The sequence below is a fragment of the Coloeus monedula genome (genome assembly GCF_965178545.1).
Source record: "Coloeus monedula genome assembly, chromosome: 28".
NCBI classification, from domain to species: Eukaryota; Metazoa; Chordata; class Aves; order Passeriformes; family Corvidae; genus Coloeus; species Coloeus monedula.
The window spans coordinates 233975-259462 of NC_138808.1; the positions used below are offsets into that span (position 1 = coordinate 233975).

Below are 25488 nucleotides of genomic sequence, written 5' to 3' on the forward strand. Positions count from 1 at the left end.
ACAAAACAGAAAATTAAAACAATTTTAAAGTGATTAAGTAGTTTAACACCTGTCTGATGCCACGTCAGGGCTGGGAGACAAATAAAGCAGGTGGCAAAGGGCCTGCTGGAGCCAGGGAGAGTGACAAATGGCTGCTGCAGCCTGGCTGCCCCGTGCATCCCCACATTGAGACAGGACCCCAAACAGTGCTGATCCATGCAGGGCCCCAGCCCAGCAGCCAGGACCAACCCCTTCTCCTCCCCATGCTGCCCACTGTGGCTCCCACATTCCCACTGGCCACCTGCTGCTGCAGCAGAGTGGTGCCCCATCAGTGCTGGGGTCTCGACAGGAGTAGTCAGCAGTGAGCACCGGCTCTGCCCACCCTGTGCCAGGTGCCAGGCAGCCTCAGGCTGCGTGGGCAGAGGCGGGAGCCAGCTGCGCCGGGGGCGCGAGCACAGGCAGGCCGGCCTGGCAGGCAGATGGATAGCAGCTCCGTTTCAATTCTGCATCCCTTTTCTCCCAGACAAACCCCGTCGGATTTTCATAAATCAAAGCGCCACACTGTTTAATAAAAATTTATTGACTTACAAGTGATTATTTATCAAAAGGCCATTAATAGCGGCTTCGGGAATGATGTGCTACTGGGTGGTGCGTGGAGACTAATAGCAAATCAATGCCAGCATCCGGGCAGAATGCATATGAGGGCTCCTGGCCCCAGTGGGGTGCACGGCTGCTGCAGCCGGAGCCAACAGCCCCTACCCTGTGGGCCGCCCAGTGCTCCCCCCCTGGTTATTTATCGCTTACAAATGAAATGATCGATACTTTTAATCTAGAGCTAAATTTATTAACTTTCTCATCGGAGAGAGACATATTGACTGGGGGCATAGGGTGGGAGAGCCAAGGAAAGATGGATGTGTGCCTCCTAACCTGTCCAGCCAGCTCCTTGCCTGCTGTGGAGTGTCCTGAACACTGCTGGGGATGGTCCCCAAGCACAGCAGGATGGCTGGAGGTCCCACAAAGCTGAGGAGGGTTCTGCATGTCACCATGGTGTCAGGGACAGGGAACCCAACTGCAGGCAGGAGACTTGGGGGGCACCTGCAGCTGGGTCCAAGCGCCTGAGGACACGGCAGGGGGGCGGGGGAGGCCTGTGGTCTTTGCCCGTGCCTGAAGGAAATGTCTGTCCCACCCCCAGAGAGGAGAGCTCTGGGGACACAGCCCTTGAGAGGGCTCAGGAGTGGCTGCTGAACGGGGAGAAGTGAAGGAGAGCCTGGAGACCCTGCCTGGGCAACAGGGACAGGCAGGCAGCAATGTCCATGTCCCCAGCAGAGTTGTGACTCCAGTTGCAGCTTGGCACATGGGGAAGGGCCATCCACAGTACCCAGTGAGCATGGCACTGCCTCAGCAACCCATGGCTCGCTGTGGCTCCCTCCAGAGCTTGCCACACCACAGCACGGTGCAGGGGTCTTCATCCAAATGGGCCCTGAGCAAGAGAAAAGCTTTGCAAGCCTTGCGGCCAGAGCAGCAAAGTTCCATCAGGCAAAGAAGAAAAATAAAGCACAGGGAAAATCCAGATTTAAGGCCACTTACACAGAACAGCTGTCCTCACCTGGCATAGCAGATGCCCTCCCCAGCAAACAACGCTTGAGGTACAAAGGAGGCACTTTGGTAACTGCCTTCTCCAGAGTGCTAGAAAATGCAAGCAGGCTTCAGCAGGTAGCAGTGAAATAGCTCTTGCTTTTAAGAGCAGAGAACCCAGTGTAAGTGCTCAAGTTTGTAGGAATGTAAGGAAAATGGGAAAGTACATGGAACAAATGCTCAAATGCAAGTTGTTTTACTGAACAATTTACTTGCAGAGCAGAAAGGGGCACTACCACCAGCACAAGATTTCAGTTTTCTTGCAACAAGTTGATACTATCTATGTGTGTGTTGGTGCATGACAAGGTCAGATGCCACTGTTTCCCTCAGCAGACATTTGAAAAGGGATATGCTGCCCCAGCCATGAAGTCTTGGGCTCTCCTACACACCCTAGGCTCCCACTATAGCATGTACAGATTCCTCAGGAGCCCCACCTGCCACTCCAGTGACACCTGGCACCTCACAGCCCCAGGGGACAGAGGGAGGTTTCCAAGGAGTATGATCCTTACTGCATCAGGAGCAGCAAAGAGGCTGTTACTCAGATACTGTAGAAGCAACAGTCTGGGTCAAGCTGACACGAAGGTGGCAAAACAAAAAGATTTCTCCTGAAAGAGGATCTGGAAAGGGCCTGAGAGACCACATTCTGCTCCTAAGGGGTTTATGCCACACACACGAGGGGCGCAGGCTCGTGACGCCTCCCTTGGTTGTCAAGGCAGTCCATTTCAGCACAGCTCACTGGCTTTTGTGCTGTGGGAGACTTGTGACTGACACACATGCACATCACACCAGTCCTTCCCTGGGGCTGGACACACCAGATGGAAGCACATGACACTGTAAGAGTTTCATTTAATACTGCCCCTGCAAGGGGCTTCACTGTAACAGTAACGAGAAGGCATCTTTGCCATGAGCTGCCAAGGGCCTAAAGACTCCAGGCAGTAACAGTGCCTCCAGGAAACAACAGCCAGAGGATGAAAGAGCGAGTCCAAGCAGCTCTGGAGTAGCCCAAGTCCAAAGATTCGGGGTTGCTCCAGACAAGCCCTGGCTGGTGCTGGAGGCAGAGGGCTTTGACCAGCCCCGGTGGCAGTGCTGGAGGCAGCAGACTCAGGAGCGGCTCCGGTCTTCATGGCTGCCTACAATCATTTTGCTGTAGAGTTTCTGTTGCTCCTCCTTGAACGCGTCTTTCACCTTCTCCCTTTTCAGTCCTCCATCCCTGGGGAGAGAGTCATATCAGAGAGGCTGCAGGCAGGCACCATCTTTGGCTGGGACTGCTCAGGGCAAGTCAGAGTTCCAGTGAGTGCTGACAGCTGCCCATGTACCACACGCTGCCAGGGCACACTGCAGGCCACCTGTCCCTGAAGGGCACCACTTTCTTACCTGGTTCTGCCAGGAGCTTCCCCCATGGCCCTGCAATGTGTTCAAAATAGCAACTCTGCCAGAAACATGAACTACTCTAGTACCACTACAGGAGACTGCCTGCCTGCCTCCCGGGCTCTGAGACTTCAGTGCCTGGGAAAGCAAGTTCCCAAGCTGAACACACCTTGCTGAGCAGAAACAAGTCAAACCCAGGGCATCCCAATGCAAGCTACAATTGCAGAATGAAGCCCTGATGCCCAGCATACAGAAGAAGCAAAGACTTTAGTCCCTACTACAGAAGAACACTCCTCCATGGGCCTGCTCTACCCTAAGCAAGAAACAAATGGAGCTCTTGCCATGGAGCCCATGAGCACATGCCATGACCCAGAAACAAGGAACTCTGCCACCAGGAAGAGAAAAGCCTGCCTGGACTCACCAGAGCAGATCCACAAGGCCCCCCTGCCTGGCAATGGCTGACTTCACTCGATTGGCAAACTGCACTGCGTCCTCTTCAGGCTGTGGCAAAGTAAGACTGTTCAGCAGGAGCGAAGGGCAAAACAGGAAAGCGATCAGATAGGCTGGGTTCACCTTACCTGCCTGGTCATTGGGGGCAAGTACCAGACACTGCAGACGATGGCCCAGCTGGTCATCATCCTGAGGAGGTAGGTCACCATGCCATATTTGCTGCTGTTCCAAAAGGCATCTCCAAACTGTGGGTCATACTACAAAGGCAGAAGAGTTCACGGAAGTCAGGCAGTGGTTGCACCCTCTCTGAGGCTCCAACTTCCACCCCAAACTGAGCTACAGGTCAGCTCTCCCAAAGCACTACATGGAGTGACCTCAGCTTTCCTGTACCCTCAGACCAGGCTGGATTAGGTTGCCAAGACAGAGATACAGAGGGACAGACAGACTTGTGACCTAAGAACATTGCCTTCTCATACCTTGATGGCTACAGGGTAAACTGTGGCTCCAATTTCAAAGCTCCCCTTTTTGAACATCATCACAGATGTGTTGTTGATGCATGTTCCTGTAAGAGACAAGCACAATCTTAACTTTCCTCTCCAAGTCAGTTCAGAAGTCTAAGCTACAGGCTTAAGGGCAGGGCCACAGGAACCCAGCAACTCTCCCCTAACTCTCAGTCCATGCTCTGTTCTCTGTGTGCACAGAATGGGTCATCAGGACATCATGTATGACTCCTGCATTCTGGGCTCATTCAGCTCTAAAGACACAATGTCCCTTTTGTCTCAGTGAAGGGTTTCAAGCCCTTGGCTGTGTAAGAAGGAAAGCAACAGAGATGCAGGTGCTTGTCTGTCTGGCCTTGTTGCACTCACCTTCTGGAAAAATAAGAATGGGCAACTTGCTTTTGTCCTGGGCATGTTCTGTGAGCCTAAACAGAAGAGTGTCAAAAATTAGCAGAGAGGACAGAAGCTCTCACTAGCAATCCACACAGCATATAGTCCTTAACCTGCAGTCACCAGGGACTATCAGGGCACCAACAACAGAGGCACAATCTCCCAGCACCTGTGAGGCCATGCAGTGTCCTCATCCAAAGGAGGTGAGCACTACCTCCCCCAGCCTTCAGACCCACCCCTGCAGCCAGCGACTGTCACACCTTCTGGCGACGAGGTGACGATCTTTGACCTCAGAACGTTCGAACCAGACATGGGGACAAGCTTTCACCATGGCTCTCTGTATCACACCCATGAGCCCTCCATGGATCTGACCCACCTGGACAGGGCAAGAAGACACAAGTTACAAGACCTGGGCACACATGAAAGCCAAGGCAGCACCCGGTTTCACAGCCAAACTGAGGTTCATTGTTGCTGCCTGTTCTGAGCTTCCCCTCCACCTTCCTACCCCTATGCTGGAAAGGCTAAGAGGAAAAGTCCCATGCTCTGACTTGCAAGACAGATACAGCAAACCCCAAGTGCTTTCCCCATGGCAGGAGGTCCAGCTGGGGAAGCACTTTGCTCTTCCAACAACAGCAAAGCCTAGAGCTCTTCTTGCAAAGCTGCACCAACAGACCCCTGGTGCTTTGAGTTCCAGGCTGAGCTTGCACAAACACCACACACAACAGAGTCTGACAGTGCCCTGCCATGTCATGCAGGGAAAAGTAGTTCTGCATGCTCAAAGGACTCTTGCTGCCTACTTCCTGCCCCACAACATGCTTGCTTGCTCCCTCCATGCAGGCGACCAAGCCCGAGCAGGCAGAGCCGGTGCCTTACCATCGCATAGTAGCCATCACTGGCCAGGATGATCACATCAATGGGGGAGGTGTGATTGGCCACACAGATGCCTCCATTTCGGGGTCTGTTTTCTCTAGATGCAAAACAAAGGTAGAGGTGAAGAAAGAGGAAGGAAGCATGAGGCCTACAAAAGGCCTGGCATGGAGAACCTCCTGGGCAGGGACAGCCTAGAGCAGACAGGCCTTACCGGTCGTGGTAGGTGATGATGGCTGTGAGGGCACGCACGCAGATCCGGTAACACATCAGGTGGACATGTTTGCTCAGGAAGTCCTTACACCTGCAGCCCAGGACAGAGACCATCACTCCCCAGTCCTACAATATCCCCATAACAGTGCCACTCAGCTCAGCTGCCCCAGGCCCTGAGATCCAGCCAAGCCTTCAAGTCTTTGCTACTGAAACATGTCCTGAGCTTTGCTGTCAATTTACGATCACTGATTCTTAAGTCACAAGAATAAAATTTTGGCCTTTGCTGTTTTCTGTTATTACTCTTTTCAGAGGCCAGGACCAAGTGCTCTGCCACCAGCTTAGTGCTCACATCTAGGCCCTTTGTTGAAAATTACAGGGTGTCCATTCCTGAGAGGCCACAGCTGCCACGACCACCTGCTGTGTCTGCAGGTGGCACTACAGAAAGCCTTGCAGGAAAATTTCAGGATTATCAGGTCTCAAACTGCATGGAGTTCTCCCCATCTGCTCTTCCCTTGAAGATGAACTCACCTTCCATTTGGCAAATATCCCACCACTGTGGTACCAGTCACCAACAAGCTGATGCCAGTAAAGGCCAGGGCTATCCTGCAGAAAGAGGGAAACTATATGCTAGCAAAACCAGGTCACCAGCACCCCCTTGGCAGGCAGGTCCCTGCACCAGCACTCACCTGAGGGGCAGAAGGAAGCAGTAGCGGATGAGCACACCGAGTCCCCAGAGCACAGTGAGGCGCAGGCTGATATACTGGAAGTTGTAGTTGGTCCTGCTGAGCAGGTTCCAGGACTCCAGCTCTTCAGCTGAGAACCTCTTGGTCACTTCATCATCCATGATGGTCTCAATGCCTTTGCGGCAGAAATAGAAGATATCTGAGAGCTCAAATTCAGGGGTGTCCAGGGCTTTGCCACTGCCACTCCGGCGGATCTCCTTGATCTCCTCCTCCAGTGATGTTGGCTCCTTTGCAATGATACCTGCAACACACCATAGGCAGCTCTGAGAAAAGTGTGACTTGCCTGCTCAAAGAGAGACGAAAGCCAAGGCCCTTCCTCACCCACCCTCCTCAGAGCCCCCTTCCTTTCTCCAGTCCAGACAGGCATAAACCAGTCCTCCCCACTATCTAGAAATGAAGCACTCACAGGGTGCTTCCCTGCCCTTCCTTGTGAAACAGAGCTCTCTAGAACTCCCTCCTACTGGAAAAGACTTCCCAGCAGACTTCAGCTGCTCAGAGACACCACATTTACCCCACCTCCCCAAAAGAATTTTGAACTCCCTGCGTACCCATGCAGGGCAGGATCTCACCATTGACATACGGCTTGTACAACGGATGGTTCTTCTCCTTGGCACCACGCTCTATTCTCAGTGTTGCCCACTGCAAGACAGACAGGACAACCAAGGTTTGCAAGGCCTATAGCTCCACAACACTGCCCATTTTACAGCTGACTTTCAGGGGAGAAGATGGGGCTAAAGCAGGAGGCTTCCACACAGAACTGAAAGAGTTAGTGATGAACCCAACTGAACTGAGGTGAAGCAGAAACTGGCCTGGGAAACAGGGAGTGCCAGGGGGAAGAAGAGTGCTCAGTGATGAGATGGCACAGCAAGATTTTCTGCAGTTTCTGTGACCTCTCAGCTCTGCTGCACCTTGCATGTGGTTGCCACTGCACAGCTTCTGGCTGAGCTGTGCCTCCTGCTGGGGTGTCTGCACCAAAGCATAGGAAGCTGGTTGGGGGACCAGCGCTATTTTTCAACCCTTGTTTCTTCTAAATTCAAAGCGGAGACTGTGTTTTCAGGTTGCTGCTGAAAACATCAGGCTGATGATGGAATGGGATCCTTTCCCCTCTGATTCAGTTAATAGCTGCTGCTGCTTCTCAGCTCAGCAATCCACCCAAAACAGCAGCAGCAAGCACCCTCAGACAGCTGGTTGCCAAATCCTGTGCCAGGACTACTTGTTCTCTCAGCTAATTTTCAAGGGCACCAGCACAAACTGCAGGCAGGATTTCTGTGCAGCTTTCCTGCCTGCCCTCCACGTAACCTTCACGGCCTGTAATCCATATAGGTTGGGAAGGACAAACTTCTGAAGGAGGAAGACTTGTGTACAACATGCTTATCTGTGAAGAAGGGGAAGTTGCTGGGAACTCTGGCATCCTAATCTAAGCCCATGCCAGCAGCAGATCGGGAGGCAGCAATGAGGGAATGCTAATTGCATACGGAGTGTCCTGCTCACCTCGCAGCTGCCTCTGCCAGCAGCTAGAACTCCAGGACTGCAGAAGATTGCCTAGATACTATCATCCCAGAAGTCAGGAGAGGAGCTCTGACCTCACGTGAGCTAAGCAGCCTATGGAGAAGGCATTCTTTGCAAGCCCAGCACATCTCCATCCTGACTGTGGCAGCAGCAAACCCAGCCTCCCACCTGAGAGGCAGCAGGCAGGTGCCCTCCCTCCCCAGCAACACAGGTGTGCTGCTGCCAGCCAGGCCTCACAGCTCAGGCTGTGTCCCACAAGCTGTCAGACTCTGCCACGCTCTCACATGCTGCCCCTCTGGCCTCAAGAGCTGGGAAAGTATTCTGGTAAATAATAGCCCTCCAAAGTACAATTCTGAATGGTCAAACTTAATAAGTGAATTTTCCACCAAATCAGTGACCAGTTGTGCATGAGTGCTCCTCTATCCCACCACTAAGATTCTTTAATAAAAACTGAAACAGACTTCCCAATCTTTTCAGAAAAATAGTTTCAAACACCAATATAGGTATTGAGAGTAAATGTTCCTGAATTGAAGGAAGTGGGGGAAAAAAAAAAAGAAAACATTGTGAAAAGTTCCATTTTTTTCTGCCCACTTCAGTCAGTAGATTTGTAGTAAGGTCTTCAGATATCTGTATTAATGAAGCCCCTCACAAAGCCCAAGGTCTTCCCATTTACACCTCAGGCTTTTGGGAAGACTCAGAGTTTAAAGAGATGAACACCGTGAGCTCCAGGGCTGTCTTCCCAAGCCAACCAGTACAGGAATACTCTGGGCACAACCAGCCCTGTTCAAACAGCAGTAGCTGTACCATGCATCCTTTAGCAGCATGAACTCCACATTTAAGAGCCTAAAACCTCCATAGAAAGCACTTTGCCTTTCACCTGGGCTGCCAGGGTACAGTGGTGTAGGCTTTACCTACTACTCTAAGTAGATAAAAAATTCTGGTCTGGTCAGGGACTTGCTTCAAGAGATGCTGGCTCAGAGACAGCCCATAAAATTAGTCCACCAAAGGCAGGCAAGGGAACAGCATAACAAGCTGGAAAATTCCACTTGGCCTCTCTGTGCCAAGAGGGTCGGCAAGGGCTGCTGGTTGTCCTCCAAGGCGGCAGGTCCAGACACGGCTCAGTAGGCGACGCTCCAGGACAGAAGCATGTTGAGAGCTCTGGGTTCTGGCCACAGACCACTCAGGGCTTGCAGGACAAAAGGCTTGCATCCTGCCGTACCTCCTCTGCTTTTGCTTCATCCAAATGTGTCCTGGAGAGGAGCAACCTGCTGGCTGCAGTCTGGTCCCTCCCCATCACACCTGACACCCAGCTGTACCAGCACTCCGCCTTGCCTGGGACACGAACTCCTCCAAGCTACCCCTCAGATCCTGCTGCACTCCTGCCGACTGCCAAGTCTAGCCTTGCTAGACTATTTCTTTAATTGAAGACTTACTAGATTAATTACAGGGAAAAAACAGCCCACAGACAGAGGTCTTGTAAGCTGCATTTGGCTGAGATGAGCCAAACAGGTCAACTGGCAGCAGCACGACACCAGCAGCCCAACCTTCTACTCCAGTCACCCACAATGCCCTCCTGAGGCAAAAGCCTCTCTTCCTACCATGACCATGCCTGGACAAACCTCTGAAAATACACAGAACATTCTGAAAACATGACTTACCTGAAAAATCTTTAATAAAGTTTTCATGTAAACCTTCCGGATCCCAAAGGAGACTCCAAAAATTGCTGGCACGATGATGAAAACCAGAAGCAGAGTGAAGAGGACAGTTATGGAAATCCCCAAGAGATTAACCACTAGGCTGTCAAAGGGGAGCAGGAGGAACATGGTGAAGGGCCCAGGCAAGGCTGGTGCCCTGCAGCCAGACAAAAGGGCTGCTTGCAGCAATGAACCAGTCCTCCTGTTACTCAGCAACAGTCTCACACATGCACCGAGTCTGCAGCCTGCTCAGAGACCCCATTCCAAAGTTCACACCCTTTTGGGGCTCTGAGAGAGAGAATGCAACAGGATCAGGGAGAGCACTTGGATAAACAAGCCAACAGTCTGCCAGGAGCTCAGGTGAGTTCAGATGGTGCAGCCCAAAGAGCTCAGAGGAGATGGTGCACACGCACTGGTTTGTCCATGGGCGTGTGGTGGGCTCGGCAGCAACACGACTGCAGGAACAGATCCCTTCCCGGGCTGCCACTGAGCAAGTCCTGCCGTGGGGCAGCTTGTGGAGAATCTGGCAGCAGAATCCCCTCCTGGCTGCTGAGAGCATGCAGAGTCTCTTCAGAGGGACAAGGTGGAGTCCATCCCTGAGCCTGCATTGGAGGAGATCGAGGGAGTTGGCACTCAGAGGAGCCTACCGTATGTGGAGCTATTATTGTTCTCCCCACGAGGACATGCGCACCAGCACGGGTCCTTGCATGACGCCTGGAACAAGTTTAATTCTGGAGGCCCCTGGCATCCACTCATGCTGAAGGGTCATTACAGCCACAAATGAAGCCTGTGTCCCTGGAAAGCTTTCAAACAGCAAGTTGGTATCTTGGCAGGCGTGGCACTCACATGCCACCAGCAGCACTGAAGGAGAGCAACTGAAGTCAGCAGACCGGAGAGATGTCAATGCAGAGAGGGTGGCAGGATGCCAGAGACAGTGGGCTCTGAAACCTGGAAGGCAGTACTTGGGCTGAGGTCACACCATTCAGAGCAGCTCCTGAGACACAGCAAGACTGAGACTGGTACTCTGGCTACTGCCTGTCACCGTCACTTGGGAATCACCTCCTGTTGCCATTCATCCTGTATTTTCATACCATGCACACCTCAGATGCAGCAGACTCATCCAGAACCACACCTACGGCACAGGATGCTGCAATCAGGTCCCAAGTACAGGAAAGGAGTGACAGAAAACCCTTCCTCATGACAAAGATCTTATCACGTCCCTCATTTCAGGGGCACCTGAGAGAAATGAGGAAGCCAGGTACCCAGATTCCTGGGAAGGCATCACTTCCTCTGCTCCTGTACATCTCATCCCCAGTGACACAGGGCAGATTTATAAACAGTTCAGGACAGGAAGTTAGCCTAAGGGGACAATTACTGCTGATGATTAGTCAAAGAGGAACTTGCTGGGGCACAGGGACCAGTCAAAGGTCACACACCCACAGGGCCAACGGTGGCTTGTGATAAAAATTGAGTCTGCTTGGAGGAGACCCCTGTCTGGACACCACCTTCGCCTGGCTACGGAGTCTCAGCCTGAGGATGGGATTTAACAGGTACCTGACAAGCACACATGGCAAAGGAGAGTCTGTAAGGATCCTCTTGTTCCCCTGTACACTACGTTCCAGCTGCTGGTTACACACTGCTGTACCAGTGATGTTAAGAATACTGTTAGTGCTTCAAAGGCATATACACAGACCACGTACTGGGAGAGGCAGCTCCTCAGCCACACGTGCAGCTGCCCATTATGCCACAGCTGTCACCCATCAGAACCAGGACTCATGCTGGTAAACTGGCCAGACCGGCCCTCTGAGCCGGCAGCCGCGGTTGTGAGGGGTCAGCTATTACTTTTCTGCACCGTGTCACCCGCCACGGCAGAGCCCACGTGCGCCGCTGCAGTCCTGCCCGCGGGCTCCCGGAGCCGCCCCGCCCAGGGGCACAGCCGGGCGGGCCTGGCAGGCACAGAGACCGCAGCCCACACCGCTGTTTCGGGGCTGCGGCGATTGACCATCGTCCGCCCGGGCGGCAGAGCAGCGTAACGGCCCGCCCGACGCTAGGGCGGCTGCAGCGAGACCGGGGGCGGCGGGGAGGGCCGCTCTCAGCTCTTTTCCCCAGGAGCGCGGCGGATCACGGCAGGGCTGGGTCTCGGCCCTCCCGGCGACCTTCGTCCTCGGTGTGCGCGGGGCGGGGGAGCGCGGCGGCGGCGGGGCCGGCTCGAGGGGCACTGCGGCGCGGCCTCACCGCCACGGGGAGGCCGCGGTCCCGGGGATAACGGTGTGCGGGCGGGCCAGGCGCCGTCCGGGCGCCCCGGCCTCGCGGAGCGGCGGTGCCGGGCGGGTGCGGGGCGGGAGGGGGCGCGGGGGCCGCTCCGGGCGGTCACTCACCTGCTGCCGCCGCCGCCGCCGCCGGGCCCCGCTCCGCCCCGCCACGTGCCGTGCGCGCCCCCGTACCGCGCTGCGTGCGTGACGCCAGCGCGCCGCCCGCGGGGCCGCGCCCGCAGGGCCGCCCCGCTCTCCGCCGACGGCAGAGGGCGCCTGCGCGACAGCGACGTGCCCCGGCCCCACCCCCCGCGGCAGGCGGAGCAGGAGGCAGCACTCGCGAAGCGCCGTCACTTTATTAACTCCCCGTTACAGCACCAACGACCGGAGGCACCCCGCTGCTCTTGGCCCAGGAACCCCGCGGTGAGCCCTCCTCGGGACCGCGGTTCGGAGAGTGCGTGCAGCGGGAGGGTCCCGGCAGCACCAGGATCGTGCCCCCTCCTCCCCAGCAGCTCCCTCCAGACAAGGCACTTGGGCAGCACCGGCCCCCGCGGCTCCCAGCGTGGCTCAGACAGGGCCGCGGGTCCCAGCCCACAGCCCCTTCCTTGTCACTCCCCATCTCTCATGTGTGTTGCTCTGCGAACCTACACGCAGGAGTTACTTCAAGCAGCAACTTCCAGCCTCTGTAGCAGCAGCCAGCAGTGAGGAAGCTTCTGCAGAGACTGGCAGCTGCTCATAGAGCAGCAGGCTGTGAAGGAGCTAACAAAAACTGTGAGCAGCATCTTCTGCAGCTGACCCCTCCCCGAAGATCCTTGTACCAGCTGGGACATGGAAGGGACCTGCATCTCTCCCCATGCTGCCTTCCTACCAATAAGGAGCCTGGGTCTCTAAATGCCGCCAGGTCTTCAGGTGAGAAAGGACTAGAGCAGCAGCCCCAGAGGTGCCAAGATGCTCCCAGGCCCTGCTGGCACTCTTCACGGCATGGGAGGGAGGGCGGATCACGCCCACATGGCGGATCTTGTAGTTCTTCCCATGGTTGTTGTCCCAGTGGGTCTTTTGTCCACACTGGAAAGAGATGCAGAACTCTGTGACCCTATGGGAGATGGATGGCTTGGGCAGGATAAGCTCAAAAGAGAAGATGTCTGTGTCAGCTGAGCCGTACGTGCTGTGCATGTACTGGCAAGAGATGTCCTGGAAGCTCTTCCAGCCATCGGAGGTGATGCGGACTGTCACTTTCTTCTCATACTCAATGTTTCTAACCTTCACTGTCCCTGACAGAGCACGGTCCTGGATCAGACAGCTCTCCAGGCAGACAAAGTTGCTGTGCAGGCTGTTGCGGAAAGTCACGTAATTCGCAGATGGCTGTGGGAAGTCCAGCACATACCTGCACACTTCTGGGTGTAAGTCCCGCAGCCTAGGTCGGAAACAGGCAAGGTCTGACAAGGCATGCTGCAAATCACAGAGGTCCTCCTCAATCTTTGAGAAGAAGCGGACAGCTGTCAGTGAGAGCCCCTTCATATCAGCAAACACAACCCGCTTCTTCTTCTGGCCCTTGGAGCTCTTGGTACTGTCTCGCCGCTCCGGCTCAGGTTCTGCGCTCAGCTTCTGGTTGAGACAGGATCGGAGGGGTTTGCGGCCTCGGTTGCCCCGCAGCTCTTCGTAGGAGTTCAGCAGCTTGCGGATGGGGGGCGAGTGGCTCAGGCAGAGCCGCACGGCCAGGTCCACGGGCATGGCTGGGGGGGCAACAGCCCGCCCGCTGCACACCTGGAAAAGCCTGGAGGCGAAGAGAGGGTCAGACGGCGCGGCCCCAGCCGTCAGCCCCGGCGAGCCCCCCGCCCCACCCGCGCCCGGCCCCGCTCACTCGCCGCAGCTCATCGCGTCCCGCCCGCTCCGCTCCGCTCCCGCCGCAGCGGCTCCTCCTCAATGGGGCCGTGGGAGCGCCCGCGGCCGGGACACCCCGCGCCAGCCAATCACAGCCGCCGCCGCGCTCCGAGCGGCCAATGGGGCTCGGGGCTGCTCCCACCCCGCCCCCTCCTCCCGCGGGGCCGCGCTGGCGCCGGGCCGGGCGGCACCGGAGAGCCGTCGGTACCGGAGAGCCCGGCGGCACCGGAGAGCCCGGCTCGGGGAGAGCGCACACCGCGGCCTTCTACTGCATCAGGCAGGGGCCAACAGGGGGACCAGCACACAAATGGCTCCTGGTGCCAGAAAAACACGAGTGCTTTTGGAGGACCAGTGTCTGTGGAACAATCAACACCGGGAAGTAGCTCTGGGAGAAAGAGGAGCATGTTCCTCTCATATAGTCTTTAATGGGGGAGGTTTGAACTGGTTTTATACACCCCTTTTAAGGTAATTGTCCAAAGGTAGCTGTTTCCAGAGTGTCTAAGCAGAGAAAACCCCAGACCCTCGGCTCATCCTCTACCAACTCAGAAGCTTCTTACCCTAGAGGTGTGCACTGAGAAGGAAATTTGCTCACACCCAAGCACACAGGAGACACTGTGGTGTCCCCGACATCTATGTTCAAAATCACCCTCACTGTTCAGCTCACATGTGACTCCTTGACAGTAAAGACTGTCACCTAAATCAGATCACCCCCGCCTTGTACTCCTTGCTAATCTCCCCAGAGCTGTCTAGCCATTTATGTTAAGCAGCCCTGATTGTTCCTGCTGACAGCACAGATTTTCATCAGCTCATGACACAGCTGACTGACCTATCAGTATTTCTCCATGGGCCTCCATCACCACGTCTGAATGTCTGCAGCACAAGGCAAGACACCTCTCACAGGATGGCCAAAGTGAGCTTGAACCCAGTGCCCAGCTGGCAAAAACATGATGCAAAAACATCCTTTTAACACATGGTCTCGGGCTGACAATGCAAACCCCACCACTTCAGCAACCTGGGGTAGCCAACACAGACATGAGTCTTCCTAGCAATGAAATCAGTTGCCACACCTTTCTGTGGCCCCCAGGAGAGCAGCTGCGGCTCAGGCAGGGAAAACGCAGCTCACCATCACTGCCCTCCCTGCGATCTCTTTCACCATCCACCTACTTTGCATTCAAAGCTAATCACTAAGCAAACCCAAGCTATTTCCACCCAGGGGACAGCAGAGAACAAGGAATGTATTTGAACCCAAGTTTAACAGCAGGACCCATGGATGCTGGAAAAGCTACTCCTACTTTACCCATTCTCTCCCAGCTACACAGATTAAAGTGGATGCACTGCTGCATCTTCTCCATCTAAAAGTACAAGCCAAACGCATCATTTTCTCAATATAGTTGTGGACACCTCCTTCCCCCAGCGCAGACAGAAGAGAGGTGCAGTGTTAGCAGTTCCACAGATGTCCTGGTATTTAGTCATGGAAGGACACAAAAGCACATTTTCAGGTGTGCCACAACTGACTCTCACTTGGAGCCTGACTGATCTCAGCCTACTAGCCATCTCTCCTGCCTAGGACACTTTGAGGAGATTGCCATGTGCCAGCTGCCAAGCTCCAGAGAAGAGCTGCACCAAAGACGCTCTGGGAAACCATCAGGTCAGTTAAAGTTCAGCTGCTAGAAGAGGACAGACGCCCCTCACGCTCACACTGCTGCAGCCATGTGACACGCAGCATTGTGTCAAGTACAAGCTGTCTGGACAAGTATTCAGTCAAACTGAATAGGGCCAAGGAGAAAGCCTGCAGACGTGCCACCTACACACTCATCAGGCAGATCCTTTGGAGCACGCTTTCACAGCAGCAGATTAACGAGGATTTTGTCTGGAAGCTTCAGTCACCTCTGTGAAGTTGTCTGGCTGTAAATATGGGCAGGGCACAATCCACAAGCCCTTCCTGGGGGGGCTGTCCAGAGGAACATGCTACTGATTCCTAAGGATTAAACCCAGCCCCCTCTTAACATCTATACTTGAAAGAATCTTCTTTACCTAAATGGATTAATTAGGAAGACTATAAACCACACATGCAAAGCCACTCACACTACAAGATGCCCTGTGTCACCCCCAGCCTTGTAGAGGAAGATGCTCCCCAGACACCCCTCATGCAGACCATGCAGGGAAGAGAGACCCTGCCCTGATGAACACAAGCCCCTATCTATCTGCCCATGCACTCAACAGGTTCCAAGCTGAGGTACCACAGAACACCCTGGCTTCTCCTCCAACTAGAAGAGGCCTGCATGGGGCAGCAGGGCCAGAGGAGCTTCTGCTTTGTGTGACCAGCAAAAATGAACTCCGTGTTCCCCTTCCCTTAGCAGTGGTTTCTGCAGAAGGGAGTCTGACAGTGTCTATTCTCACAAACGCAACCTGAAGCTGTACCAGAACCCCTCACCCTCTGCAAGGAGGGTCTCATATGATGCACAACAAAAACAGCTTTCTTCTGAGTCCATGCCCCCCCCCAGCTGTTCCATTTTAGTGATGTTATCTGCCACTGCTCTTAGACAAGGCATCCCAGCAGCTACACACTGAAGCTTTACAGACATTGCCCTGTGACACAGCCTGCCCTCACTCAGGAACGCCAGAGTAAGGACTGTATGGCTGTATGCTGGGCATGTCACAAGCAATCAGGAGCTCGATGAGCTGTAGGGGTAATGAATGCCTCTGCAGTATGCCACTGTGGTACTCACCAATTGCCACTGTGCTCTGCCTGCCACATCCATGGGGACCTGGCCCTGGGAGGGGACCCAGTCCCAGAGGAGACCTGGCCCAGGCAGCCCCACAGGGAGCTCCTGCCAGCCCCAGTGTGGCGGGGCGGGCAGGGGAGATGGTGCGGTGGCTGCTCCTCTGACCACACACTTACCTCTCCCCTCAGATGAGCTGCACAGCTCCTGAGGCCACCAGAGGGGCCACGGTTCTGTAACGGATCAGGTGCTGCGAGCCCTCCTCCAGGTTGATGGCATATTCCCTGCAGAGACAGGCGGGACGTGAGCTGCAGCCCGCGCCCATCAGTGACACTGACTGGTACCTGTGCTGCACAGGGAAGTGCCCACCTACCTCTGCTCATCTGTCTCTGGCTCCACCAGGATGTTCTCCTGCCGCTCCAGCACCCTCAGAAACACAAAGGAGTCCAGGTTGGGCTTTGGAACTGCAGACAACAGATTCAGAACACAAGCTCAGCCCTCACTTATGTTCCCCTGCAGAACACCGAGGGGTCTGAGGGGCAGCAAACTTATAGCCAGCAAAGGGAACACCAGACACTTCTAACCAGATGCATGTGCCCAGCCTCACTGTAAGACAGGACGTAACAGCAGGGACCAGCATGATCCTCCAGCAGCAGCATGGAGCCATGTTACAACATTACCATCACATCACCTTTGCTTCAACTGAGCAGCAAGTGGAGGACCAGCCCCCTTACATGTGGGGCTCCCTGGAGCTTTCCCCACACTTCCCCTTGCTTCTACAATTTTCAGATCACCCTGGAGTCTGGATGGACTCACCTGACTTTAGGAGAGACACTTTCTGCAGGTTAGGTGGCATGTGTTTTAGGACCACATTTTTCAGGTAAGCCTCTGTATTTGCCATGTACCTGAAACAAACCATTGAAGTATTGACTTAGTTAATAGAATACAAATCTGGAGGGAGAGTATTGACTCAAAACAAGAGTAAGCAACAGCTCCTCATCCCACAGGCACAGCCAAAGACAGGCCCTTGGCCTACCCTGGTAACTGACTCAGTCACCAGAGTTATTTTGTTTTAGTTCCTTTCTTGCCCATAAGGAAACCTCCTGGTAAAACACACTGATTCTTACTTCAAATCCATCTAAGGCTCACAGAACTTCAGCAAAACACACAGTTAAGTTTCTATAATCTATAAAAGGGGAGGAAGATACACTGAAAATCTACTCACTCTTTAGCAAAAGCAAACTCCTCTGGTGATAAAATGGAGGGCTCCCCTTCAGCTCGAGACTTCTCCTTCTCCAGGATGTGGGGAAAAAACTTCTCTATCTAATATTGGAACACAATCCAAAAGAATTATACAGCTCTCTCCCAGGAGTTCAGTGCTTAAACCTCCACTTCTCCACTGGATTCCCCTACAAGCTGTAGGAGCAGCCACAGGCCTGCCCAAATCCCTGCTCCTGAACTAACTGTGATATCACACAGGATTGCCAAGCTATACAACCATGTGTACACATAGCAGGACTCAGGCAGAATGGGACAGCATTCAGCTGTGCCAACCTAAGCTTAGATGAAGCAAACAGCACTCACAATGTTGTGATCAACACTGCTGTGACCTTCATTACAATACGAAAGCATGTCCAAGAAATTAATTTGAGTTAAGCTTCTGAGAACAGAGAGAGAACATGCTTTAATTAAATGCCATGCTGAAGCAGGAAGCTCTGTGTGGGTAAAAATGCCTCCTGAAATCACCATTTTACACGCTCTGGGCTGCACAGCAAGCATTACCTTCACCAGTCGACACCGCAAGTAGCTGCTGAGCACGAAACGGATCCTTTCAACCTCCATGTGGTGAACACTGACCTTCAGGTCGCCTCTCTTTGCTCGCTTCAGGTTTGCTTCCTGCAAGAAAAAGCAAAGAGAAATTAAACGGTTGAAATGTCAGACAACAAGAAACAGAGAGGAAGAGGGGTTTTGTACATAGAACCCACAAAATCAGACTACGGCTGCTTTTGACGACTCAAAGAACACCACTTGTTTGTACTTCAGCCCCTCTCCAAGGCAAGCTCAGAGAAAAAACTCAGAGAAGCTTTGTCTCAGAGACAGGGAAGCAGACAAGCCCGGCCCTCTCAGAGAGGCTCAGGCATGGACCTGCCAGGCCAGGCAACCAGGGCGGGCCTGTCCCACCAGCCCAGCCAACAGAACCTACCATATGGTCCAGCTGCTCCACAACACACTCGATGACTTCAGGTTTACTCTCCAGCAGTTCTGGTGCAAATTTCTCATTCAGCCAGGCCTGAAAGAAGGCAGGCTGTCAGTGAAAGCGAGGAAGACCCTAGCTACACAACCCCACCAGCGAGAGGGCAAAAACACGGCCACGGCCCCGCCGCTCGGCATCTGCTCCAGAGCGCCCAGCGCTCAGCAACCCCCGCGCTCCCCGGCCCACGCCCATCGCTCCAGCCCGCGGCACCTGCTCCAGGCTGTGGATCAGCTGTGCTGGAGTAAGCACCAGCTCCTCGCCGTCCGAGTCCCCGCCGGCCGCGGCCGCCATCGCTCCCGCCAAGCCCGCCCGCCCCGCGGAACGGCGCACGCGCAGCGGCCCGGGAACGTGGATAAGGATTCCCGGTACGGCCCTTGGGCCAGTCGGGAAGCGGATTACGGCCGCGGCTGCTCCGGCCAATCAGAAGGCGGATTGAAGAAGCCATGTTTTTCGGCCAATCAGAATGCAGATTGAAGCTGCCGCTTTTTCGGCCAATCAGGAGACGGATTGAAACTGCAGCTTTTTCGGCCAATCACAGTGCGGCTCGCGGCTGCAGCTTTTCCAGCCAATCAGGAAGCGGATTGAAGCTGGCCAATCAGGAGACAGAGAGGACATGCACCTGATTAGGCCAGCCCGGAAGTGGATCAGGCTGCAGCGTTCCCAACCAATCAGAGAGCAGATTCCCGCTGCAACTCCTGGGCCAATCAGGAGCTGGATTCAGGCTGCAGCTTTTTTGGCCAATTAGGTGGATTGAAGCTGCAGCTATTTCAGCCAATCAGCACTCAGCAGATATGACCCCCCCCCCCCCCCACCCCCATGAGCCCATCCCCCACCCCCAGCACCAGGGATGAAGCCCCGCTGCAGGACGAGCCCTGCTGCAGGACCAGCCCCGCTGCAGGACGAGCCCCGCTGCAGGATCAGCCCCGCTGCAGGACCAGCCCCGCTGCAGGACCAGCCCCGCTGCAGGCAGAGCTGTCGGACCCCCAGGGACACAGCCCCGGCTGTGCCACAGGCCGAGCCCCGACGCGCTGCAGTTCTGGCCATTCCCAGCCCAGCGTTCCGGAGTCACCCTGTGCCCCACACCTTGGTGCTGCCAGAACAGACCTGGACACAGTTTAAGAAAAGGTTTACTGATCCATCAGTACTTCTGCCAATATTGCAACAGCTCTGAAAGGCAAACACTGTTACAGTTTAGAAAAAACAAATTTTATACAATGAAAATATTAATCAAATCTCAAACCCCCACAGTGGCTAAGGAATGAGCCTGGAGTTCATATCCAGTATTAGCACCTGCAGCACCACCACCAACCAATCCAGCCCCTCTACCCCTGCTAAGCCATCTCTTCTGAACTCCTGAGTTCCTTCTACAACTGGACACTGACACTCTGCCCCTATACCAGGACACCTGGGCTTTGATAAGGTTAAAGGATATAAGAGAAAGGATTCAGCCAGCTTGGATTGTGAGAACTTCACTTGTGCAGGTACTGCTGAGCAATGTCCATGCACGGGGACACTAAGGAATGCACAGCTCAACTCCTCAATATGTGCCAGCAGACAGAATTAAGAAATCCACCTTACACAGTATCTTAAAGTTTGTCAGATCAATGTTTTCCTATAAATTATATATAAGAAATCCATAAAGAAACAGTTTTACACTTCACATGTTAATCAGAGTAGGGTGGGAATCGTTATTTTTATTGGCTCAGCATCCACTTTACTGTGCTCACTGTTTCATGACTGAACAGGCCCCTCTTGGTGAGCACTGACAGGGCCAACGACAGCACAGACACAGGGGCAGAAAAACCACCAGGGTTAAAGTCTGGCTACACCCCCCCCTTCTAGGGACAACCAAGACATTAACACAAGGAACATTTTGCCTTTTGGTTTTCCACAAGGATCAGCACAAGAGACATTGCCTTGAGTCACTCCTTGCTGGGAAGAGGCACTGTGTATCTCTGCACTCTAACACTGAACTGGAGGGAAATTCCCAACTTTGAGCTGGAGCTTTCCAAAGCTCAACTGACATACAGAAGGGTTTAAGAACCAGGGAGGAACAGCACTGCACTTACAGGACTAAAACTAAACCTCTCTTGGGCTGAGGGCCCCATTTCTTTTGGGAGAGAACGTAGCTTTACCACTTCTGCCTTTTCTTGAGAAAAAAAAACCCAAACCAAACCAAAACTAAAAAGTGATCCTGTTGCTTCCAAATCTACTGCAAAGTGGATGCTGACCAGCTAGGTCACCCCCTGGGGAGCAGTTTGAGGAAGTTAGTCCTTGTAGTAGATGGCACTGTGGATCTGGCAGCAGAGAAAGGAATGATGCTCTAAAGTAGGAGGTAGGGGAGCCTTGGTACAGCAAGTCCACCGGTGAGCTATCATCTAGAAAAGAAGTTTCATATGATTAGAAACTCTTCCCAAATCAAACCAAAAGCCCCCCTACACAAACCTTTCTACAGCTGCAGGAAGACTGTGGCAGGAGGAGCAAGCTACCATGTGTTATGGTGAGCAGCATGAGCAGAACCCAGAACTCTTGATTTCATTTGTCCAACAGAAAATAAAGACCTTTATTGTTTGTTTCTTTTTGCATAACAGGCATAAATGTTTCCCATCTCTTTTCCGTATACACTGCCAACAATCCATACTTAACACTCCCATCCCAGGACCTGCAGAGCACCTAACATAAGGGAGCCAGTCCCAATGTGAGCTTTCCAAAAGCAAAGTCAGGGATAGTAATTCTGATGGTCTGTATTGGATACTATTAGCATGAGCCTGTATTTTGGCCTTCCCCTTCCAAGTCCAGTGAACACTCTTCACTTTGTGACTTGCCCCACAGCACCAAGAAAACTGAGAGCCTCTCAGCAGAGCTCTTCCAGGCTGCTGGCCCCTCCTACCCGAAAGCATCACAAGTAAAGACACCAGCGTGATAACTACAACAGCAGCCAACTGAAAAACTGCAACAAAAAGGCTCAGTATGCTAGAATACACCCAGGAACAGAGTCAGTTTTTTACTGACCTGAATAGAATTTTGGACATAATATAGCACAAGTTAGCACATTTACACAATCCAGACCCAAATTTCTGCAAGGTAATGTTCAGCAACATCATGCCTAGTACTGATACTTTTACTTTCAAGAAGAGCTGGTCCACACAGGATTTATGTGAACAGTCTTTGATTACATATGAGGGTGGCATAAACTGTCTCAGTATGACAGCACCCACCCCTCTGAGCACAGAAAGATGTTGAGATTGATCTGAGATAAGGGTAACGTACCTGAGACTCCACAGTTCTATCTTCCACTGGTCAAACCTCTGTCTTCATAAATGGTAATTTCAATCTGCACAGAAAAGCTGTCAGGGAAATACACTATAAAGAGACTATGAAAACATAACCAGAACAAGGCAGAAAAACATTAAGGTGATAGAACTTTTGATATATTAGCTCTTTTAAGGCAGGTCTCAGAGCTCCAAAGCAAAGGGAACAGTCCATGTGAGATGCCTCATCAGGTAAGAACACTGGCTCCCAACCCAGGGCCTGCACAGGGACTCGGTGCTGTGTACAGAGGATTTGAGCCTTGCCCCTCTTCTGCTAAATTTTGGGGAAGGCTGTGCACCAAGGAAAACAGTTAACACTGCTAATAAGTCACCCACCAAACTGAAAATGCTTTTACTCAAGTTGAATGTTGTTTGGTTTTTTTCCAGGAGGTGTACACACAATGGAAAACACTTAAGAGAAAAAGGGAGTCATGTAGGTGACAGCTCTGAGCTATTTGGACGACAACACAGAAAATCCAACTGCAAGGAATTAGCCTTATCATACATTCAATTGGCATTGGGTTCCAAGTTGCTGTGGTTTCAATATTTTCAAAGAAAGATGTGTTACTCATTATACTCCACCATTTGCTATGAGAGGTCTTTACAACTTCAGGCAATAACTACATAAAATGTCTGCAGTGTGGCTCAAGAGCTGAAGAAAAAGGGTGGAAATAAGCCACACTGGAAGCAAGAGCAAGTGCTGGGCTTGCAGTGATCTTGTATCTCAAAATCTTCACCAGAACCTGAACTGAGGGTTGCAAATTAAGTAACGGCCAGCTCTTGTTCTCACAACATCAACTTCTGTCCTACCAACATGGTCGCTTCTTTCCCCAGTCAGAAAAACAGCATTTCTGGAGTTCACTGGAACAGAGGAATTATCTCGATTGCTCTTTCCATACAGTCACAAAGGTCGTGTTCCACATTTTCATGGGCTTTCCATGTGCCAAATCTTAATGTACTAAAACCTGACTGGAGACCAGGACACAACAGAGCGACAAGACTAATCACAGATTCTGTATCACAGATCATGCATGAGCAGAGGTGCCTCACTGACAGAAACGAGCACAAGGCAGGAGACAATGTCAGAAGCCACAGAAGGATACAACTCGTAATCCTCTTTCAATGGGGTCTGTCAGCAGAAGGCCCTGAGGAGCGTAGATCTTCTCATTCTGTTCCTGAATGAACTTAGCGATTTTCTTTAGAACCTGGTAATGAAACAGCACAGGAGTCTCGACTGTTTCCTTTCCAGTGATATCACAGCTATGGCAACATGAGAACTAACATGCAACTGTCTGATGGCTCCACAGTGCAGGCACTTCCCACAGGATTCAGGGTGACGCCCATGGGACCCAAACTGACCAGTACCAACATGTCTGAGGTACATCCGTAAAGAATCTGTACCACAGTGCTGCAAGTCACAGGAAACCCACCAAGAACCAAGTACTTGCCTGCAGGCTGAAGGGGAAACAAACACATACCTTTTCATAGTGTGTCTCCATGCACAGGAAGATGGTGTAGGCAGTCAGGCAGGCGAGACAACCCTCAAGGTAAGATTGGCCCCCAAGTTTTTCAGCTTCTGCATAGAGATTGTTCAGTGTCCGGACTGTCTCCTCAAACTGCTGCCTGTCAATCTGCAAGAAAAGCAAGTGGGGCTGTCAGCTGCACACTTCAGAACTCACCGATACCCCTGTACATCCACCTCCACTCATGGAGCATCTGCACTGTGCTCAGAGCCCCAGCCTGAAACACACAGAGTTACAGACCTGCAGTCCTTTGTTAGACACCTGTCCTGTGCTCAGGCTGACTCTGAATTCAAACACAATGTGGACACAAACCCATTCAGAGCAACACACCTAAGCAAATGTGCAATTCAACTGTGAAAAAACCAGAATTCATGCACAGGGATGCACTGGGTTAAAATGAGCAGGTAGAGAGTGGATGGACACTCCATACCCACAGTGCCTTGGTGCTGCTGCAGTGCAGACCAAACACACCCTCAACAAAACACAACAAAGGAACATGGAAGAGAAAAAAGCGGAGTGAGAGAAAAAAAATGGGGTAGGAAGGCGTGTTTGTTTGACTGTCAGCTGAAGATACCACAACTGACAGCACCGAGCAAAACGAAAGTACTTGAGACAGCATTTGTGAGGCCTCTAAGCGGGTTCGGCAGGACGGGCAGGATTCCAAGGGAGAAGACAATGTCAACACCTGAGACTCCACCTGAGAGCACGGAGCCGGCTCTGTTCTCACAGACACAACGAGTACATTCTGCTCTACTGCTGCAAACCAGCAGCCTTCCCCAGGACTGACCACAGTCCGGGACGGGGACACGGGGGAGGAACCACGTCCGCTCCTGCACCTGAACGGCCTCGGTTAGAGATTCGTGCAGGAGATGCTATCCCGCCCTCGGGGAACCCGCAGAACTGGCTCCAACCCGGGCAGGGCACCTGCGAACGCCACCTGGGCGCAGGCCCGTAAGGCCCGGGCCAGGCCCTGCCTGGCGTGCAGGCTCCGTGCGCCGCTCTCGCCGCGAGCCCCGGGCCGGCCCCGGCCCGCCCCGCCTCACCCTGTTCTCCAGCTCGGCCGGGAACTTGCTCTGGAACTGGCAGCGCGTCCCGCCGCTGTAGTCGCGCTGGATGAACACCTTGCCCGACACCGGCGCCTGCTGCGGCCTCATCGCGCCGCCGCCCCTGGCCCGTCCGGTCCCTGCGCTCCGCCGGGCACCCCGCGCGCTCCGCGCACTTACGGCTGTCGCAAAACCGCCGAGGCGACTCCGGGCTGGGGAAGGGCGGAAGTGCCGCCAGGCGCCACGAGGCGCGGCACTGCGCAGGCGCAGTCTCGGGGGGGGGCCGCTGAACGGCAGGAGCTACGCATGCGCAAAAGCAGCCGTGTCCCATTGGGTGTAGGGCTGCTCCCCTTCCATCGCAGGCCTGGTCAGCCCACGTGACACCCTCCACCCCCCCCGCCCCGTACTTGGTACCGCCCGGGCCCCAGGCGCGGCCCCGCCGGAGCCGGGCCTGGTCCCGGCGCTCCCAACGCGGGGATCAATTTCGTGGTGTTTGCTTGGGAATTGGAGCCGGTGGGAACAGACCGACAGCTGCTCCCGCAGCTTTATCCCAGCTGGTTGTGCCGACGCACACGGGATCCGTTGGTGTCCCATTAACCTTTGCCCGGGAGCTCCAAGCTGCCAAGCGTCAGCAAGGGCACAGGTCACTCCGGTTAAGGAAAACCTGGAAACTGCGGTCCGGGCAAGCAGCAGAGAGCTCAGGGGCAGTCTCACACCAGGAACAATGTGTCCTGGGGCCGCAGTGCGGGATGACAGAGATGTGGCCCTGCTGCTGTCCCTGTGTGCCCTGCTGCGCCCCGCGGCCGCCGTGCTGGGCCGTGCCGACTGAGCAGTCTCTGCTGCGGTGCCAGTCAGAGGCCTGGTTATTTAAACGATTGGTAAAACCCATCACTTGGTGAACAAAAAGCAAAGGGATGAAAGCATTCGGGACTTCAGTTTCATTATTTGCTGCTGCAGCTGCTCCTCAATCAGCTGGAGCTTCCGCTCAGGAGATGATAAACATGAAAAAACTTCCCACGCATCCCAGGGGGGAATGAACTCCAGTACAGATCTGCTGGCTTGGGTCATGCTCAATCTCTGCTGGGTCAGTGTCCAAGCAATGATGCAGGGCTGGATGTGCGTCCTGTGAACCTGGGCTCCGGGGCTGCAGTGGCAT

The 25488-nt window shown here is 53.7% G+C and overlaps 4 protein-coding genes across 4 annotated transcripts; all 4 read right to left on the reverse strand.

Annotated features, from left to right (window-relative positions):
- Positions 1-2442: 2442 nt before the first annotated feature.
- GPAT4 (glycerol-3-phosphate acyltransferase 4) lies at positions 2443-11849 on the reverse strand. The gene is made up of 13 exons (XM_082298266.1): positions 11724-11849; positions 9310-10477; positions 6712-6781; positions 6086-6383; positions 5928-6002; positions 5401-5490; positions 5193-5286; positions 4580-4695; positions 4299-4354; positions 3909-3994; positions 3561-3689; positions 3404-3483; positions 2443-2824 (listed from the first exon to the last, which is right to left on the reverse strand). The coding sequence occupies exons 2-13, from the start codon at positions 9472-9474 to the stop codon at positions 2716-2718; spliced, it is 1368 nt and encodes a 455-aa protein (XP_082154392.1). The 5' UTR covers positions 9475-10477; positions 11724-11849; the 3' UTR covers positions 2443-2715.
- A 116-nt stretch (positions 11850-11965) lies between these two features.
- Positions 11966-13328, reverse strand: LOC309582948 (protein phosphatase 1 regulatory subunit 3C-B-like; the record flags this gene model as incomplete). The annotated part of the gene is made up of 1 exon (XM_082298389.1): positions 11966-13328. One exon carries the CDS (start codon positions 13326-13328, stop codon positions 12462-12464), a length of 867 nt encoding a protein of 288 aa, XP_082154515.1. The 3' UTR covers positions 11966-12461.
- Positions 13329-13340: 12 nt separating this feature from the next.
- GINS4 (GINS complex subunit 4) lies at positions 13341-18792 on the reverse strand. The gene is made up of 8 exons (XM_082298390.1): positions 18666-18792; positions 18405-18491; positions 17984-18097; positions 17427-17524; positions 17018-17106; positions 16575-16665; positions 16381-16485; positions 13341-13371 (listed from the first exon to the last, which is right to left on the reverse strand). Exons 1-7 carry the CDS (start codon positions 18744-18746, stop codon positions 16389-16391), a joined length of 657 nt encoding a protein of 218 aa, XP_082154516.1. The 5' UTR covers positions 18747-18792; the 3' UTR covers positions 13341-13371; positions 16381-16388.
- Positions 18793-19564: 772 nt separating this feature from the next.
- On the reverse strand, positions 19565-24509 carry GOLGA7 (golgin A7). Its single transcript, XM_082298243.1, has 5 exons — positions 24333-24509; positions 23245-23397; positions 22870-22971; positions 21726-21789; positions 19565-20833 (listed from the first exon to the last, which is right to left on the reverse strand). The coding sequence occupies exons 1-4, from the start codon at positions 24441-24443 to the stop codon at positions 21742-21744; spliced, it is 414 nt and encodes a 137-aa protein (XP_082154369.1). The 5' UTR covers positions 24444-24509; the 3' UTR covers positions 19565-20833; positions 21726-21741.
- Between the last annotated feature and the right edge of the window lie 979 nt (positions 24510-25488).

Bases quoted from the DNA above. Each gene is read 5' to 3' on its own strand.
- GINS4 (XM_082298390.1), bottom strand. From the start codon at position 18,746: ATGGCGGCCGCGGCCGGCGGGGACTCGGACGGCGAGGAGCTGGTGCTT. The intron at 18,492-18,665 runs GTGCCGCGGGCT...GCCTTCTTTCAG, and splicing joins TGATCCACAGCCTGGAGCAG to GCCTGGCTGAATGAGAAATT. The intron at 18,098-18,404 runs GTAGGTTCTGTT...TTTTTCTTGCAG, and splicing joins TGGAGCAGCTGGACCATATG to GAAGCAAACCTGAAGCGAGC.
- GPAT4 (XM_082298266.1), bottom strand. From the start codon at position 9,474: ATGTTCCTCCTGCTCCCCTTTGACAGCCTAGTGGTTAATCTCTTGGGG. The intron at 4,696-5,192 runs GTAAGGCACCGG...TGCCCTGTCCAG, and splicing joins GTGATGGCTACTATGCGATG to GTGGGTCAGATCCATGGAGG. The intron at 3,995-4,298 runs GTGAGTGCAACA...TGTCTCTTACAG, and splicing joins CATTCTTATTTTTCCAGAAG to GAACATGCATCAACAACACA.
- GOLGA7 (XM_082298243.1), bottom strand. From the start codon at position 24,443: ATGAGGCCGCAGCAGGCGCCGGTGTCGGGCAAGGTGTTCATCCAGCGC. The intron at 23,398-24,332 runs GTGAGGCGGGGC...CTTTTCTTGCAG, and splicing joins CGGCCGAGCTGGAGAACAGG to ATTGACAGGCAGCAGTTTGA. The intron at 21,790-22,869 runs GTATCCTTCTGT...TTTTCTGTGCAG, and splicing joins TTGAAAGAGGATTACGAGTT to ATTGAAATTACCATTTATGA.